Source organism: Hylobates moloch, unplaced genomic scaffold (genome assembly GCF_009828535.3).
Source record: "Hylobates moloch isolate HMO894 unplaced genomic scaffold, HMol_V3 SCAFFOLD_2, whole genome shotgun sequence".
Classification (NCBI taxonomy): Eukaryota; Metazoa; Chordata; class Mammalia; order Primates; family Hylobatidae; genus Hylobates; species Hylobates moloch.
Genome location: NW_026652277.1, coordinates 118647277 through 118665811, shown reverse-complemented (window position 1 = coordinate 118665811; position 18535 = coordinate 118647277). Strand labels below are relative to the sequence as shown.

General features: G+C 34.2%; 1 protein-coding gene across 2 annotated transcripts in view; it reads left to right on the top strand.

Moving 5' to 3' along the window:
* Nucleotides 1-18535, top strand: part of ASCC3 (activating signal cointegrator 1 complex subunit 3) — a 390213-nt gene that overhangs the window by 32583 nt on the left and 339095 nt on the right. For both annotated transcript variants that reach the window (XM_032155721.2, XM_032155702.2), the window contains exon 4: nucleotides 9522-10081. In XM_032155721.2, coding sequence (XP_032011612.1) covers nucleotides 9522-10081 — 560 coding nt within the window. The remainder of the gene's footprint in view (nucleotides 1-9521; nucleotides 10082-18535) is intronic.

Sequence of the window (18535 nt, the reverse complement as noted above, 5' to 3'; positions counted from 1 at the left end):
AATTGATCTGTAGATTCAGTGCTATCCCAGGCAGTCTTATGTTTGAGGGTGTGTGTGTGTGTGTGTGTGTGTGTGTGTGTGTGTGTGTGTGTATGTATGGAAATTGACAAGGTAATATGTAAGTTATATGGAAATTCAAAGGCAAAGACCAGCCTGGTTAACTTTGAAAAATAAAGAGAGTTAACTTACTCTAGTAGATATTAAAACTTATTATAAAGATAAGTAGACAGTGTGGTGTTGGTCCAAGAATAGGCAGATGGACTACTATGACAGAATATAGCCCAGAAACAAACCTACAGATAGAAGTATACTTGATTTGTAATGAAGGCCAAACAATAGTGAGACAAGGCTATGTTTTCAGTATATGGTGCTGAGTCAACTGCATATACAGAGGAAAAAAAGTACCTGTTTTATAAATAATTTTAAACAGCCTACAGAATTAAGCATGATACACAAAACAATACGTCTTCTAAAAGATGTAAAAGAGTATCTTCAGGATCTTGGTATGTGCGAAAATTTATCAAACAGAGAACAAAAAGTACAAAGGGAACGATTAAGTTGGACTGCAGTAAAATTAGTACCTTCTATTTATTAAGAGTAAAAAGGCAAAACATAGAGTGGAAGAATATAGCTTCAAGGTATATAACCAAAAAGAGAGCTTGTATCCAGATTAAATATGAGCTCCTACAAATCAATAAGGAAAGGACAGATAATCCTATATAAACATGAGTAAGAGCTTTGAACAAGGACTTCACAGGAGATAATTGACCAGTAAACATGAAAAAGGCTTCAGCTTCATTGGTAGTCAAGGAGATGCCACTGCATGCCCATTAGAATGGTTAAAATGAAAAAGACTGACATACCTGTTGTTAGGATCAAGAATGTGAAACTAGAATTTTTGTCCACTGCTGCTAGAGTTTACAATTGGTACAACCACTTTGAGTAACTGTTTGACAGTGTCTGCTATTACCTACTATGGTTGGACAAGTGAAATTTTAAATCTTAGAACATAAATATCCAATAAAAATGCTTGTACATACATGTATATCAAAAATAGGTGCATTCATGGCAACATTATTTGTGATAGCCTTAATGTAGAAACAACCCAGTTCATTGTTAAAAAGCTTAAGTTGTAGTATGTAGACTGCCTTGTAGCAGTAACGGATTACAGCTATGTATAACATTGTAAGTGAATCTTATAATGTTGACAAAAGAAGCCATATAACACATTATGATTCCATTAATATGAAATTAAAAACTAGGCATGACCAGTCTCTGGTTTTAGAAGTCAGGATAGTGGCTACTCTTGAGGAAGGAGGTAGTGACTAGGAGTGAATATGAGGGAGGTTTCTGGGAGCTGATAATGTTCTGATTCTTGAAGTAGTTAACCAGATTACAAAAGTGTGTTCATTTTTTGATAATTCTTTGAGCTGTATGTGTACTGTATATTTTCTTGTTATATTCAATAAAAAGAATGACTGTGCTTTTTATATTACATAGATTAAAAATGAAAGATTTCAGATTGATAAGTAACACATGCTTGTGTATTTATTTAGCTTAAGGTTTGGCTGTCATGGTGAGAACTCCTATGTACCCTGCTCAGGCCCTGGTAACCAGTATCATAAGTATAATAAATTGGTGTTTTTCATTCTCATGCCTGTTTTTATATTTGTGTTACATATTTATACATCCATAAATATATGTATTAGGAATATATTCAGCTCAAATATCAAAACCTATTGTAGTGATAAAGACACCAAGTGGGTTAATTTGTTTTATCTGACAAGTTCCCTATGTAGGTCAGCAGCTTGATAATGGTAGGGCTCAAGTCTGTGCTAATGATTTGGCCTTTTCTTCACATTTGTTGCCTTTTATTCACCAGATATCTGCTCCACATCTAGACATTATATCTGTGTACTTGATGCAACTATATTTCTTGTACTGTCTTTACTTGCTTTTCAGGTTCCTGACTTTTTTATAGTTTGGGATAATTTCAAAGTATCAGTTAATATATGTGGGTACAAATTCAGTTCTGTCAGTTACTAGTGGGTGGCTAATTAATATTACTAAACCTCTTTTCTTTTCTATAATATGGTGATAACAGTTCTCACCCTCTGTAGTTGTTGTGATGTTAAGTAGTAGTATAAAGTGCCTAGGTTTAAACTGATAAGTGGCTGTCAATTAATAATTTTATTATAACTTAGATGTTCTAATAACCATTAGTAAACAAATAGTTGCTTCTATGGGTTAAATGTTATGACAGATGTAATCTGTCCAGTGATGTACTCGTTCAAAGGGCAGGAAACTGCTTAGGTAAGTCAGGAAAGAATTCATAGAGAAGGTAACATTGGACAGCATTATATTGTGTTTTGAATGTTTCAAAGACAGAGGTGTTATATTTATGTCCATTTTACAAGAGAAATTTTAAAAAGCTGGATAACTTTATAAAAATCAAGAGGACTTTGCAAATGTATCAGCTGTTTAAATAGGCAATTCAGATTACCTGGGAATATAGCTAAACAATTGTAAACAGAATGGATACTGGCTGGGTACAGTGGCTTACGCCTGTAATCCCAGAATTTTGGGAGGCCGAGGCGGGTGGATTGCTTGAGCTCAGGAGTTTGAGACTAGCCTGGACAACATGGTGAAACCCCATCTCTACAAAAAAATACAAAAACAATTAGCCAGGCATGGTAGTGCACGTCTGTAGTCCCAGCTACTCGGGAGGCTGAGTTTGGAGGATGGCTTCAGTCCAGGAGGCAGAGGCTGCAGTGAGCCAAGATTGTGCCACTGCACTCCAGACTGGGTGACAGAGCCAGACCCTGTCTCTAAAAAAGAAAAAAAATAAAAGGTTCTTGACAATTTGCTTTAGTTTATTAGTAGATTCATTTTCCTTAACAAATTATGATTCCTTAAATATAAGAAAATTTAAAACTGCATTCCTTAGTAGAGGCATTTTAAAAGTGATACTTTTAAGTAGTATTACGAGTATAATATTAATAAGCATCTGATATACTGATGCAATACTGAAGTGTTGCACTGAAGTGAAAATAATCTTTTTTGTTTGTTTTTCCTTGGATGTTAAAACAATCTGAAATGGAAGTTAAATCTCAAGTGAGCTATATGATTTGTTTTAATTTCCTTAGTGATGCTCAAAATGATGGTTTTATTATAGGAAGCTTTTATATGAAATCTAATTCAAACTTTTATGTTAGCTATTTGGTTGCTTGGGAAGTTACATTGTAATTTGCTGCAGGATTTTATACTACTGGAAAGGTAATATAGTGGCTGGTTGCTGCCTTAAAGTTGCAAGTTGAGTATTCACATTTTGTAATGAATGTACATAAAATTAAATGGCTGTTTTTAAAACATGGGGAAATGCCTTGAACTGTTTTTAATCTTTTGTACTACTACTCTTTTTTTCTAACAGATATCTTTGTTTGCTTTCCTTTATTTGCTCATCCCAAAGGCAACAGTTTTTATGTAAATGTAGTAATAATTTTAACATTTAAGTAACTCCTTCAAATCACTATATTGAACATTTCTTGAATACTTTGCCTGTTTAATGCAAGGTATTGCTAAAGGTGCTTTCATGCACAGAAAGAGTTATATACTCTAAAATACATGAGGCTTATTATACTAAATTACATTACTTAGGCAATTTTAAAATTGTATCACAGAAATTGTTCATTTTATTCCCCCAAAAGCCACATGGAAAATGCCTACCTCTGTTATGTCAAAAGTTTGATAATTTTGTGATCATTTGAAAGATGGTTTAATACTCTCCCCCTCAAAAAAAAAAAAAAAAAGTACCTGGCTTGTTCTTGTAGCATCACTATGTTATGTAATCTCTTTGTATCTGAGTTTTTCTGTAAAATTGAGGAAAATACTAGCAAGATTCATGAGACTAGTTTAGATATTGTACTTGTTTAATAATTACACTAATGGGAAATGAACAGGAATATATAGAGGGAAAAATTATGGGGACATGGTATATTTTATATTCAAGTTGAATCATTTTTGTATTTTGTTAAATAATGTACTTTGTTGTATCTAATGTTGTAGGTAAGGTCCTGTATTTTACATATTTGTAAAAGAAAACATCATCATACTTGCCAGATTCAAAAAAATCAGCTAATCTCTGAGGATTTAACTGGTCAAAGAACTCATTTGTTGACAACTTCTAAATTGAATACTTATTGGCTGGGTACAGTGGCTCACGCCTGTAATCCCAGCCCTTTGGGAGGCCAAGATAGGCAGATCACCCGAACTCAGGAGTTTGAGACCAGCCTGGGCCACATTGTGAAATGACTCTACAAAAAAATATAAAAATTAGCTAGGCATAGTGGCGCGTGCCTGTACTCCCAGCTACTCAGGAGGCTGAGACTGGAGAATCACTTGAGCCCAGGAGGCGAAGGTTGCAGGGAGCTGAGATCGCGCCACTGCACTCCAGCCTGGGTGACAAGAGCGAGACTCCATCTCAAAACTGCACTCCAACCTGGGTGACCGAGCAAGACTCTGTCTCAAAAAAAAAAAAAAAAAAAAAAGAAAGGAATACTTATCAATTATGGATGCAAGTGATTGATATTTTAATTCAATCTTTAATTAAAAATTTCTACTCATCCTTTTTCCAAGATTCCTCAACTATTAAAGTAGGCTATAGAAAAAAGTGACAACTTACAACCACTTAATTCTTAATATTTTGAATCAGAAAACAGATGTAAATTGTGTGTTGAGGATGATTGACAATTGTAACCATCATTTAACTCTGATTTTAAAAAATTATTTTGTAATCTTATAGTAACAATCTACCAAATATATCGTTTTATATGGTAAGGTTCTATATAAGGTTTTTTTTTTTTTAATTTGAAGATTATTTATAATAAAAGAGCACCAGTCAGCCAGCCAAGTTGAGTTCTGATCATGCTCTGCTACTTAATGGTGAATTTTGGCAAGCGTCTTTCACTTTTGACTTTTTTTTTTTAAATTCTGGGAAGTGCCTTATAGTTTACTGTGCATTTCATATCCCATTTCCTCTCAATATAACTGCAAAGTAGGGTGAGTATTTCTTAATAAAAGTATTGTAGGGACCTTCTAAGTGCATCGTTTTAAATATATTACAGTTGAAGTGCCAGGTAGGTAGAGCCAGTTTTCCGGTTTACAGCTTATGTTATTCAGTGTTTTATGGATAGAAAGCTAGATACCCAAGTACGTAGGTTTCTAGAGTAGCTTCTTTAAAAGTTTGGAGTTCTTAAGTTTTATATCTGAAGTTTTATATAAACTTTTCATCAGTTGATTAGTGTATCAATTTATCTGTGGCCAAATCTGAACTTAAAATCCTGATTCCTCTTCGAAAGGTGACCATAGTGAGTGATATGAAGCAGACAGAAAAAGCTTTAAGAATTGGGTGCAAATGTTAACTTACCAAAGATCATAAACCTAATCGTTTGTATTATTACTTAAATTACATATAGAATATAAAGGGAAGTGAACAAAAGGCTATTTGGGAACAGGATTCTCACAGTTAATGTAACATGTTCAATTTTGGATTTAGTGTCAGAAAACAAGAACACGACTAACACCTTTCTACTTTAGAAGTGTACCACACGTGTTGTCCAAAGTCGTTCCATCTCCCCCTTCTGATGTGGCCAATTGGGTGGTGGTTCAGCCGGCTAATAGAGGATCGCTTAGTGTTTCCCTTCCAGTTACATTTTTGTTGAGGATAAGTTGGCCCTTGGATAGCTTTGGCTAATTAGACAACTGACTGTATCATTTTCTTCTGGTATTTTGTCTACATTTTACAAACTTTTCATACATTTTAGTCACCCAAAAAACATTGAGTGGACTGTACCAGCAAGTTGTGGTGCATCCTTTGCAGCTGCAGTACCTGGGGTCCTTCGTCTGCTCCAATCTGATCCGGGCTGTCATCCGGGCAGCGTGCTAACAGCCAGTCTCTTACGCCTACATACGTCATCTCATGCGGCTAGTGTGCTGGAAAGCATGTCGGTGCCCCTTAGGGAACACAAGCCAGGGTGGTTGCAGGAAGGTGGTGGAAGTGGAAGTTACCGACTGATGTTTTTGTGCCCTGAAAAAGTTCATTGTTTTCAGAATGCTGTAGTCATTATTTCTGTTGTGTAGCCATCCATGTCAACAAATAGTGTTGGCTAGTGGAACTTCCAGAACAGTAAGGCATATAGAGATTCTCTGTTGAAAAACTGCTCTGTGGTATGAACACGTGTCCGTTTCGCATAGGTTGTGCAGAAGGAGAGTTAGTAATTAGGGTAGAATATTAACATTTATGAAACACCACAACCCAGCTAGGTTTAAATTTTTTTAAGTATTTGTGATTTTTGAAATTATAGATTTAAGTTAATGGTTATTAAAAATTTGAAACTCCAAAAAAGTTGCCTTTGATCTTTGTTGATGTTTCTATGAGTCTATAATTATTTTCTCTTCAAACATGGGCTTATAATTTTTTCACCCACTATTAATGGACTTTTTAAAGGCAAGATATATAAATCTGCTGCACTATATTTAGGGTATGTAATATATGGCTATATCAGAATTCAACTGGTAACCTAATAATGGATATTTAAGTTAATTACACTTTTACATTACATAATAAGGCTGTTCTTCCACTATTTTATTTCTTAAGGTGACCTATTTATTTTTAAAATTTATTTTGTAAACAAGAATTAGAAATAAGTCTACTTTGTAGGAATTTACAGGGAATCAGTGTGACATAGGGGAAATAACTTGTTTAGGAGTTAGAAGACTAATGTTAATCTTGTTTAATGACGTAATAGCTGTTTGATCTTTCCCTAATTACTCAAATTCTGTTTCCATTTAACATCTATAAAATGGAGATACTTTTGTTAGGACAAAGTGAGATAATTATGTGAAAGTTTTTAGTAAATTATTATTTAAAAAAAAATCCCAAGATGCAAAGTGTTAACAATACTATCTTTACCAAAAATGTATATTTACAATGGTAGATAATGTTTGTAAATGTGAATCCCATTATTGCTCAGACTTTAGTATCAGTTCTATCAGCCCTTTTAAATTATCTGTAGAAGTACCATAATCCGCAAATTATCCAAAACCTGTTTTACAAGTTATAAGTAAAATGTATAGAATGAATAAATAAATGTACATAAATCCTATTGAATTAATTTAAAAGCACTGTTTATAGAAGATTTTCATATATTTTCTTAAATACTAAAAGAATAATTGTATGTCAGATAATTGTGTAAATTATAACAGTAAAAGTAGACTTCATACCTGAACAAATTGGAAATATACATTGTAAAATTGCTTATTTTCCTACATATAAACTGTTAATCTTCTATACATGACTGAATAGCAGATAAAGTAAAAAGTGACTGAGGCAGTTTGATGTAGAATAAAAATACTAGTCTGGTGTCAGTGAGGCCTGGGTCTAGTTTAAATCAGCTAATCTTTGTGGAGCTACCTATTTGGGGCTAAGTAAAGTGAGGAATACTACAGTGGTATTGTCATCAATACCATTGTATTTGTACAATGTACTCAACGTTGTACTCATCTTGAAAGAGGCAGTTGAGCTATATTCTGAAACATGGGTAGGATTTGAACAATCAGAGGCCTTGAAGAAGAATCAGTATGATATAGAAATAGGCATAGAGTGGGGTAGAATGTGGTTTTTGGTTAAGAAATTCTTTTTGGCTGGAGCAGGAAATATATAATGGCCAATAAGACTGGAAAATAAAATGCTGGGGTCAGCTTCTGGCAGTGTAGGAGCTTGGATCAAGCTATAGTAAGTTGTGGAAGATTTGTGAATAATGATACTGGAGTCATGTTTCCTTCTTTTCTTTTCTTTTTTCTTTTTTTTTTTTTTTTTTTGATGGAGTCTCAATTCTGTCACCCAGGCTGGAGTACAGCGACGCTATCTCTTCTTACTGCAACCTCCGCCTCCTAGGTTCAAGCAATCCTCCTGCCTCAGCCTCCCGAGTAGCTGGGATTACAGGTGTGCGGCACCACACCCAGCTAATTTTTGTATTTTTAGTAAAGACGGGATTTCGCCATGTTGGCCAGGCTGGTCTTGAACTCCTGACCTCAGGTGATCCACCCACCTCGGCCTCCCAAAGTGCTGGGATTACAGGCAGGAGCAACTGCAGAGTCATGTTTTTTAGAAAGATACCAGTATTCATTACATTATTAACTTTACCAGTATTTAGGTAAGTCACATAGCTTTTGGGGCCTTTTGAAGATTTAAATTCTTCTTTAAGAATATTCTTTGAGAGGCGGGCGGATCACGAGGTCAGGAGATCGAGACCACGGTGAAACCCCGTCTCTACTAAAAATACAAAAAAATTAGCCGGGCGTGGTGGCGGGCACCTGTAGTCCCAGCTACTCGGAGAGGCTGAGGCAGGAGAATGGCGTAAACCCGGGAGGCGGAGCTTGCAGTGAGCCGAGATCGCACCACTGCACTCCAGCCTGGGCGACAGAGTGAGACTCCGTCTCAAAAAAAAAAAAAAAAAAAAAAGAATATTCTTTGAAACCCATGTCAGAAATACAGATTCTTTTCTTTTTTTATTTGAGAAAATTGGATATGAGAAAATGCCTTAAATAAATTAGAGGCTGATTCTTCTTATATTTACTTCTAGCCTCATTTAAACAGGAGCTTTCTTTTTTATTTTATAATATGACTAACTTTATCTTCAGCTTAATAAATATCCTTGATGGTATTAAATGTTTTTGAATGAGAACTATAGAAGCATTTCTTGCCATCTCAGGTTTATGGTAGAAATTGGAAAGAAAATTATAGATTTTTGAGGTTTCCTTGAAGCTCCAAAAGTCTGTAATTGAGATTGTTTTCTGTACCTTACTTTGGTTTATTTAACTAGCTCATCAAATCAATCTTTAAAATTAGTTTTAAAGTGAGTTTTAGCTAGTGTCTCAAGTTGTTTTTAGAAAGAAGCGGTAAGGATTGTTACTAGGTAGTTTCTGTACTTAGATACATAATAATTACTGATGATGATTTATTCACCTAAAGTAGTTCTTTGGGAAATAAATAGTTCTTCAGGAATGGGTTGGTTCCTGCTCCTTAAATTGGCTATCTTTATTGCTATGTTTTTGTTGTTTTTTTTTTACAAGGTCTCACACTGTTGCCCAGGCTGAGTACAGTGACACAATCATGGCTCGCTGCAGCCCCAACCTTCCAGGCTCGAGCAATCCTTCCACCTCAGCCTCCTGAGTAGCTGGGACTACAGGTGCGCACCACCATGCCTGGCTAATTTTTAAAAATTTTTGTAGAGATGGTTCTCACCGTGTTGCCCAGGCTGGTCTTGAACTCCTAGACTCAAGTGATCTTCCTGCCTTGACCTTCCAGAGTGTGGGGATTATATGGAGCTATTATACCTGGTTTATTGCTATGATTTGACTGTTAGATTTACTCAGGAGAATATTTGTGGTAATTTTTTGGAAGATCGTAACTTGAACCATGATTCAATCGAGCTAATACTGTTTCTTTTGTCTTTGTATAGTTGGAACTGATAATGGGAGAGAAGCAATTGAAAGTGGGGCTGCATTTCTCTTCATGACATTTCACTTGAAGGACTCTGTTGGTCACAAGGAAACAAAGGCTATCAAACAGATGTTTGGCCCCTTTCCATCATCATCTGCCACTGCAGCTTGTAATGCTACTAATCGAATTATTTCTCATTTTAGTCAAGATGATCTTACTGCTCTTGTGCAGATGACAGAAAAAGAACATGGCGATAGGGTTTTTTTTGGTAAAAATTTAGCATTTTCATTTGACATGCATGATTTGGACCACTTTGACGAACTGCCAATGAATGGTGAAACTCAGAAAACTATAAGCCTAGATTATAAGAAGTTTCTGAATGAACATCTCCAGGAGGCTTGCACCCCAGAACTCAAGCCTGTGGAAAAAACAAATGGCTCCTTTTTGTGGTGTGAAGTTGAAAAATACTTAAATTCAACTTTGAAGGAAATGACTGAAGTGCCAAGAGTAGAAGACCTTTGCTGTACTTTATATGATATGCTTGCTTCTATTAAAAGTGGTGATGAACTTCAGGATGAGGTATAGTTGAAATGATTGATTTTTTTGTATTTATGTAAACTATCTTAATGAAATAGTGTTTTTAAACATGGGTGGTTAGACAAGAAAGTTCTTTAATGTTCTGTATAGTAGTTGAATCTATAGCCAAATGGTTTCACATAGCAGGCCTGTATATACGTTCCCAGTGGATAGTTACAGGAGGTCTGAAAGCGTAATGAGTGTAGCAGAGAGTCAGCAGACAATAATTGGGTGTCCACATGCTCTGGTTACTGGGACAGTGCTGGTTTGATGTCAACTTAATTTTAATACTGGACAAATTGAATGAGTAACATATTTCATGAAAGATTAAGAGGGATGGCCTACTGTTGTAGAAAGGACAGGCTTTGAAATCAGTTTGTTCTTCCCTTTCCACTTACTGGTTGTGACACTTTAGGTAACTTAATCTCTCAGAAGCTCAGTTTTCTTGTTGGGCTATCTCAAGGAGGCACCAATATCAAGATAGAGAATTGTTATAAGGATTGAATGTGATATATGCAAAATGGTAAGTAACATATTAAATAATCATTATGTGGTAGCTGTGATTATTTTTGTTATTATTCGAATTAAGAATTTTTAAATCACATTGAGTATCAGAAATACAGAAAAAATACTAGCTGTATTTTTCAGATAAAAATTAATTTAGAGAATTAGCTAAATAGGTATTGGAAGACTTAACCCATGGTAGTGATAGGTGTTATGCCAACTAACATTAGTTTGGAAGTAAGATATTATATCATTAATTCTGTGATCAGTCTTATTTACCTTGAATGTTTTACACTTGGTTTAATTTTTATCAGATCTGTTCTCACTATTAAATTTTCTCTAACATGCTGAACATAATATTGTTTTAAAAATTGTGATTTATGAAGAAAATTTTCTAATGTTTGCTTATCATAATTGAATACATAGCAGTTATCCGTTTATGATTATAATAAACTGAAACTTATAAATATCTCATTAATGGATATTTTATTTTCTTAGTAAGCCATAAAACCATTACTTTCACTTCTGAATATCTGTAGTAAGTTTGTATTTCTTAGTCTTTCACCACAATTTTAAAGTATGTAACTGAATCTGATTGTTGGAAGGGGAATATTTGTTCTAGATTTTTTTCATAATAGCTTCATTTGTCATATATTTATTGTATGCTTATTGTATTGCTAGGTACAGTGCTATTTACTGAACATAAAAGGATGAATAAGATAGCAAACTTGTTCTCAGAATTAATTGTCTAGCAGGAGGAGACATGTCAACAAGTAACTGTACTGAAATATCATAGGTATTATAATACTACATGCAAAGAAAATGGGTGCATAAAAGAACAAGTCATAGATTTTATCGAGGTGTTAGTATGGTAGGAAAAGTATGCATAGAGAAGGTTAAGCTTGAACCAAGTCTTAAAATATGACTAGATTTAACTCTTTCAAGTGGACCAGAAAGGTAAGGAGCATATTTCAGGCTTGAACACTGTTTTCAGAGAGCCATAGCTCTGTACAGCAAGCATGCAAGATGCAAAGGTGGAGTGCTGAGAAACAAGGGTATGCAGATAGGTAAGAGCCAAATGAGGTGAGGGCTGTGCACCTTGTTAAGGTGTATGAAAAGCCACACTGAAGCCTGCATAGTCTGGTTCAATGATTTTTTTCAACCAGGGTTAATGGACAGTTTAACATGTAAGTTGATATTTCACATCCTGTCAGTGGCTTGAGTGGTAGTTCTGTATGGTTTTATGTAGTCAGTGTTTTGGCTTTCTTGTTTGTATATGAAAATGGACAATCATTATCATAATCTTTGTTATGCAGTATAGGTTATTCATGCTTTATATTTTAGATACAATTCTTTGCTGTTTTATGTTATATTCTGTTGTTGCAAATTTTCAGTATAATTTCCAAGTGATGCTTCAGTAGTTTTCTACAATTGTTTCCCTACAGTTGTTTCACTACAATTGTTCTTGAACGGTGTTGTTTTCACTTTAGGGTGTGCTATACCTTATGTGTTGTCTATTTACTTCTAAATACTTAAGCCTGGAAAGAGGATAATTAAAAAGGCAATCAGTTCATATGATAACAGTTAATTTCTATTTCTTTTTAAGCTTTTACTTGACTCTTTATTTAAATAGGAATATTTACGTAGCATGCTATGTGCTCTTGCTCCAGAAATGTAGCAGAACCATGGGAATATTTTTACATATAATCTAAGAAAAGCATATAAAGCTACTTCTATGCTGATGGCTAAAATTCTCTCAACCTGTGGTTTCCCAGCTCTGAATAGTTAATTGACCTAATGACTAATTGATGATAAATCCATTTTTAAGGGCTAGCTATTAAAAGTCTTTTTTAAAAAGACCTTTATGTTATTGTTAAACTAGTGTTAGAAACGTGGGAATAAAAAGTATATTCATATGATTACATTTACCACAAAGACTGTGTAAGAGAGGTTTCTGACTGAAACGTGGAGAGGAATAAGACTAATGACAATAGTAATAATAATAACTGACATTAATATATGACGTAAGGCATTATGTTAAGTGCTTTATGTGCATGACTTCATTTAATCTTTACAGCAGTGCTTTGAGATATGCAGTGCTGGATTAAGATGTTAGAAGCCCTAAGAACTGAAAAGGTTACACTCTGAGGTATTTCTCCTCCTCTCCCATATATGATTAAAATTTTTTAAAAAATAGTATACTAAAGCAAACATAAGAAAATCTAACAAAATTTCATTTATTACCATGGTGACAAAGTTGTTGTCTTTTTCAAACATCAAGTTCCGTTTTGAGAAGTTTTTCTAACTTTCCTGGTCTGCTTTGCTGGTACCTTAAGTAAATGCTTTGTCCATCCCATAGATTATTGCTCGCTGGTGGCAGGTATTTTATAGATTAGCAAATTGAGTTTAGAGATGTTGGGAAATTTTTCTGGAGTTACAGAGTAGATAGTGGATCCAGGATGTAAATTCAGACATTCTGACAAAGTACACGGGCGCACTGAAGTTTAAGTAGATTTGTACATATTCCTGGTTTTGAAGCTAAGCATCTTAAATTTATGTAGGGGAATTATTGACATCTACTCAATTCACAATTTTTTTAGAAACAAGATCTTTTCCTTTTAGAGTTTCAAGTAAGGAGTTGGCTGAAATAAAAAGATGAAACTTTTAGACCCTGTTTAAGATAAGTTTTAATAATTCCTCAGGGAATTTATTACATAGAAAGTACATCTATGTTCTCCTGTTTTAGACCTGTTTAAGATGAGTTTTAATTATTCCTCAGGGAATTCATTACATAGAAAGTACATCTGTGTTCTCCTGTGTGTTGTACTAATAAAACAACCCACTTCTTAGCTTTTGCCAATATCATCCCCTTTTCCCTCCCTACCTTGAGCCTCTATGTTACTTTCTTCTAAGAGCATTTCTTCTTTTAGCTTCTGTAATTTTCCAGGTAAGACTGTAGGCATTATGATTAAGCTTTAGAATTTGATTGGCTAGAAATCTTTAAGGTTCTTTATGTTCTTGAATTTTATTCACTTTTAGAAGTGCATTTTAACACCCGAAAGTGAATAAGACTTGAATACTCCATGTTATTTTCTTAATCAAAACCTGTCCATTATTGGTACAGATTATCTTCCTGCTGCTGCTGTTTCAGAACCAGAATTGTAGCAGTAGGGTTCGTTCTACTGGAATGGTATAATTAATGGACGTTCAACAGAAAATTTTCCCTAGAAAGTGGTAGTATTAACAACAGTAAAGCTACCAGGTTTTAAGTGCCTGTTATGTATGAACCCGAACCAGGCTTTCTTCTTTGACCTAACCAGCTTCTTCACAGTCCTGCAATGTGTAGGAGTGATATTCTCCTAAAAGGTGAAAAAAACTGACACTCAGTTGTTTACTAAAGTCAAAAAGCAAGAGAGAGGTAGAAATTCTGGGACTTTTTTTCTCTGTATAGATCTACCTAGTATAGATCTATCTAGTATGCCATCAGATGTTTTGAAGAAAAAAACATTAACTGTCAAGGCTCTTTGAAGGAATTTCTTTTCTTATAAAGCCAGGCCAAATTTTGTCTCTGTTTGCTTATGTCTTATTGACTATGGGCAAATTACTAAGCTCTTGTGAACCCCATTTCTCTAATTTGTGAAATATTTGCTTCACAGTGTTGCTGTGAGGATTGGTGAGATAATATATATGAGACATAATGTTTCACAGACCAGGTTCTCAAGTGTTTGCACCATATAGTTGCACAATCAAACTTTTATTTAGGTGTATACCTTATATGTCAGTAAATAAATTTTTATCTATGCCTTCTTTTCTATGGATGTTTCAAATAATAAAATGATGTTTAAAAGCAAGGTCTTAATTCAGGGAATTATTTAGTTATTTTTATTTTTTTCCTGCCTGGCTTTTTAATGTCTGACTACCCTAAATAAAATCTTTTGGATTAAGTTTTTGAAGTGAGTTCTGATATTAATAGTTCTTGTTAAGATGGAAAAGATGTTAATAAAAAAACACTTGAGAAATATGTAAAGTGGGATCTGAAAGGCTAGCATATTGGAGATGTATTGAAGTATACATATCTCAGTATTATTTCAATATTACATGCTATTTGCAAAGCTATTAATGCTGATGTAAATATTGATAGAGTTACTGTGTAATCAGTTTTTAGAAAAAGAGAGTTTTGAGTTTTATTGATACAACCGTAGTTTGCTTTTGTGCAGATGGACTGCTTCTTTATAGCATGTGTGATTTGACATTTGCTGTTAGTATTATCTCTTGACTCTATGCAGATGGCGTTACTTGACCCATGCAAGTTCATTTCTGAACCTCCAGATATGTGTCTGATGTCAAGCAGTGTGAGTTATTTGGTTAGATTGTCTTCTGAGGGAAGACTGTGTATTTTTTGGAACTTATTTGCATCAGAAATGATTCTATCATCCTTTGAAAATTTGGTGGAGAATAATTAGCTTGCTTTAATACAATTATTCTCAAGTTTTTTGTCCTCAAAACTCTTGTGCACTTTTAAAAATTACTGAGAACCTCATATAATTTTTCTTTATGTTATTGAGCTCTATCGATATTTACCATATTTGAAATTAAAACTGAATTTTTACTATATTAATTTAATAAATGTCTATTAAATCATTTGTTTTTTAGTCTTATTATCCTTTCAGAGACAGAGTCTCCTTCTGTCACCCAGGCTGGAGTGTAGTGGCATGATCATAGCTTACTATAACCTGTAACTCCTGGACGCAAGCAATCCTCCTGCCTCAGACTCCCTAGTAGCTAGGACTACAAGGATGCGTCACCACACGCAACTAATTTTTTAAAGAATGTTTTGTAGAGACAGGGTTCTGTGATGTTGTCCTGACTGGTCATGAATTCCTGGCCTCAAGTGATCCTCTCGCCACGGCCTCCTGAAGTGCAGGGATTGCAGGCATGAGCCACTGCACCCAGCCCCAAGTCATTTAAAATAATAATAGTAAATCTATCATATTACTATAGTATAAATAACATTTTTATGAAGAATAACTATTTTCTAAAATCAAAAAAAGTATGAAGAGTGGCATTGTATTGTATTTTTATAAATCATTTCAATGTTTGGCTTAACAGAAGACAGCTAGATTCCCATATATACTTTTGCATTCAGTATATTCTGATAGCACATATTACATTATGTAGCCTCTGCAAAAGTCCACTACATTACACTCATGGGAACATGAGGATGAAAAAGTAAAATAATATTTTAGTATGATTATGAAAACAATTTTCACCTCATATATCTTCTGAAAGGATCTTAGAGATTCTGGCTCACACTTTGAGACCTCTCATTTAATGTGTGTATTACAATTTGATAAAGAGGGTGTAGTAGTTTTTTTGTAACTAGAATAGGGTATTTAAAATGTTGCTGTACTGAAAGATTCACATTAGTGCTTTATGAAAAGGTTCTGCATTCATTAGGTGCTGTACATTGTTTTTGGTAGCCTTAGGACGGCTGAGCTATGATACCACATCAGCCAGATTGGAATTAAAAGTGTCCTTTCAGCTATGAGGACCAATATGTATTGGTTTTTTGTTGTCTTTTCACCAAATAATCAGGAGAGCCTCTACCCCGCTCCCTGAATTGAAAATTATCCTTTACAAGAATGTTTAGAATCATGGAACTTCTCCATCCAGTGTGATATCTGTGTGTTTGGAATTCTATGGAAATGGTGATCCTCATGTAATGAAGTATACTTATTCTAATGAAGAGCTTCTTTTATTCAAATGGTATCCCATCTCTTTCTGGAGTAGTTATCTTGTAAATTATTTCTTTTGCTAACTGATGATACTCCTACTGCCATTCAGTCCTATATGTGTGCAATGGGGCAACAAAGTCATAGGCATCAACTCCTATATGACTGTCTTTTAGACATATGATGGGTTATGTTTTTCATTCCTTAGTCTTTTTTTTTTAATATGCACAACTTCAGTTTTCTTCTATGTTGACATTAATCCATTATCAACACAATTTGGATACAGCTGTTTAGTGTTCTAAGAGTACTGACATGTAGAATGCTTTTTCCCATCATCTTCAAAGATGTCACACTTCCAGTTGCTTTGCCAATTTAAGAACTGCTAACCTAATAATCTCATAAGAATTAAGATTATTTTGTCATGACTTTTTTTTTGTAAATTCACATTGCCATTCGTTGATGTTAAGCTTACAATTAAGTAGTTGTCACAATCCATCACTTTTATCTTTTCTTTTTTCAAATTGGGGACTTTTGCCTTCATCTGACACTTACTATTTTTTAAAAAAATATTTCTCAAGAGGTAGCAGTGATTCTGAGATCAAATGTATAAGTGGTTCTTGAACCTCATGATATACTCTGTCAGGGTCTGCATACCTGAACTTATTTGAAGGGCAAGGATGTTCCTTACTACTGTCTCCTTTGCTGTAGCTAGCATTCAATATTTATGGGTTTTGCTCCGCTCTCTTCTGTTTTAAGCTAATATTCTCTGTAGGAGAAGATGCAAGCAAAAGGAGTAGTAAGAGAATGACTCTTTTATCTTTCTGAAGGAAAGAACTTTTTTTATTTGTTTCTTATTGTGATTTTGCCACTATTTTTTCTGTTGTGTCCCTCTAATTTTCTCAGTTTATGGCTACTAATGAAGCCATGGTGTTTTATTAGATACCAATCAATTTTTTCTCTTTTATTTTCAGTATAGTGATGGAAATTTCAATTTTTATTGCCACTCATTTTTTATACAACTCGTTTTCTAATTTTGAAAAATATATCCATAATTTTAGAAAATTTAGGTCTTGTATAAGCAGAATGCAGGAACTATATCATCTGTGAACCCACCATTATTCAGTCATAATCACTGCAACTATTTTGGAGTATATATCTTTTAAAATAAAAACATTTAAAAACTAGGTCACACAGAATATATAATTTTAAACCTGCTTTTATGTTCCTTAACATTTTCAATGAGAATGATCTATAATGTAATAATTTTTAATGGTTGCAGAGTAGTAGTATTATTTGCTATTGAAGATTCAAGTTTTATCTAGTTTTTTGCTATTATAAATAACATTGCAATAAAGACTCTTACGCTAAAATAACATTGCAATAAAGACTTGCGCTAAAAAAAAAAAAAAAAAAATGCCTGGCATGGCACGTGCCTATAGTCCCAGCTACTTGGGAGGCTGAGGTGGGAGGATTGCTTGAGCCTGGGAGGTTGAGGCTTTAGTGAGTCATGACCATGCCACTGCCCTCCAGGCTGGTGACAGAGTGAGAGCCTGTCAAAAACAAAAAAAGACTCTTATGCTAAATATTTACTCATGTGTATATAAACTTTTTGAATGTACTCCTATCACTAAAAATTTTGCATAGAAAAGTACTCACTGGTTTTGGGTGGAAAGTTATTTGGATCAGATGTATCTTTTGTTTGTCTTTAATTTATGGGTATATATCTGAATATGTTCATACTGTATACTCTAAAGTGATATGCCCATTTTCTCCCGTTTCTTTTCACTTCCACATTGTCTGCTATTTTAGGTTATTCATTACTATTTTTACTTTAAAAGGGATAAAATTTTCATGAGGAAAACTCAGGAATCCTGTGTTCTACTTTTAGTTGACTGTAATGTTTAGGAAAGGTCAACATAGTTGAAGTAATTTATCTGCTATTACACATCTTTTAAGTTTTATAATCTGTATTAGGAAAACCCAAGCCATATATTTTGTTGATCTTGGTTGTATGTTGCTTTTTTTAAGAAAAAAACTGCAGTTGGTAGTCCTTTTAAAGAGAAAGCTTCAGTGAGATAGAGAGATGAGCATAATACTCGAAGAGCTGTATATGGAAGAAGGGTGGTCCAAGGGTTATAACTAGGATTTCTGGGTAAAAAATATCTGAGGACAGATCTCAGCTCAGTCAAACCTTTTCAATTTTCAAAGTCCTTTAAATATA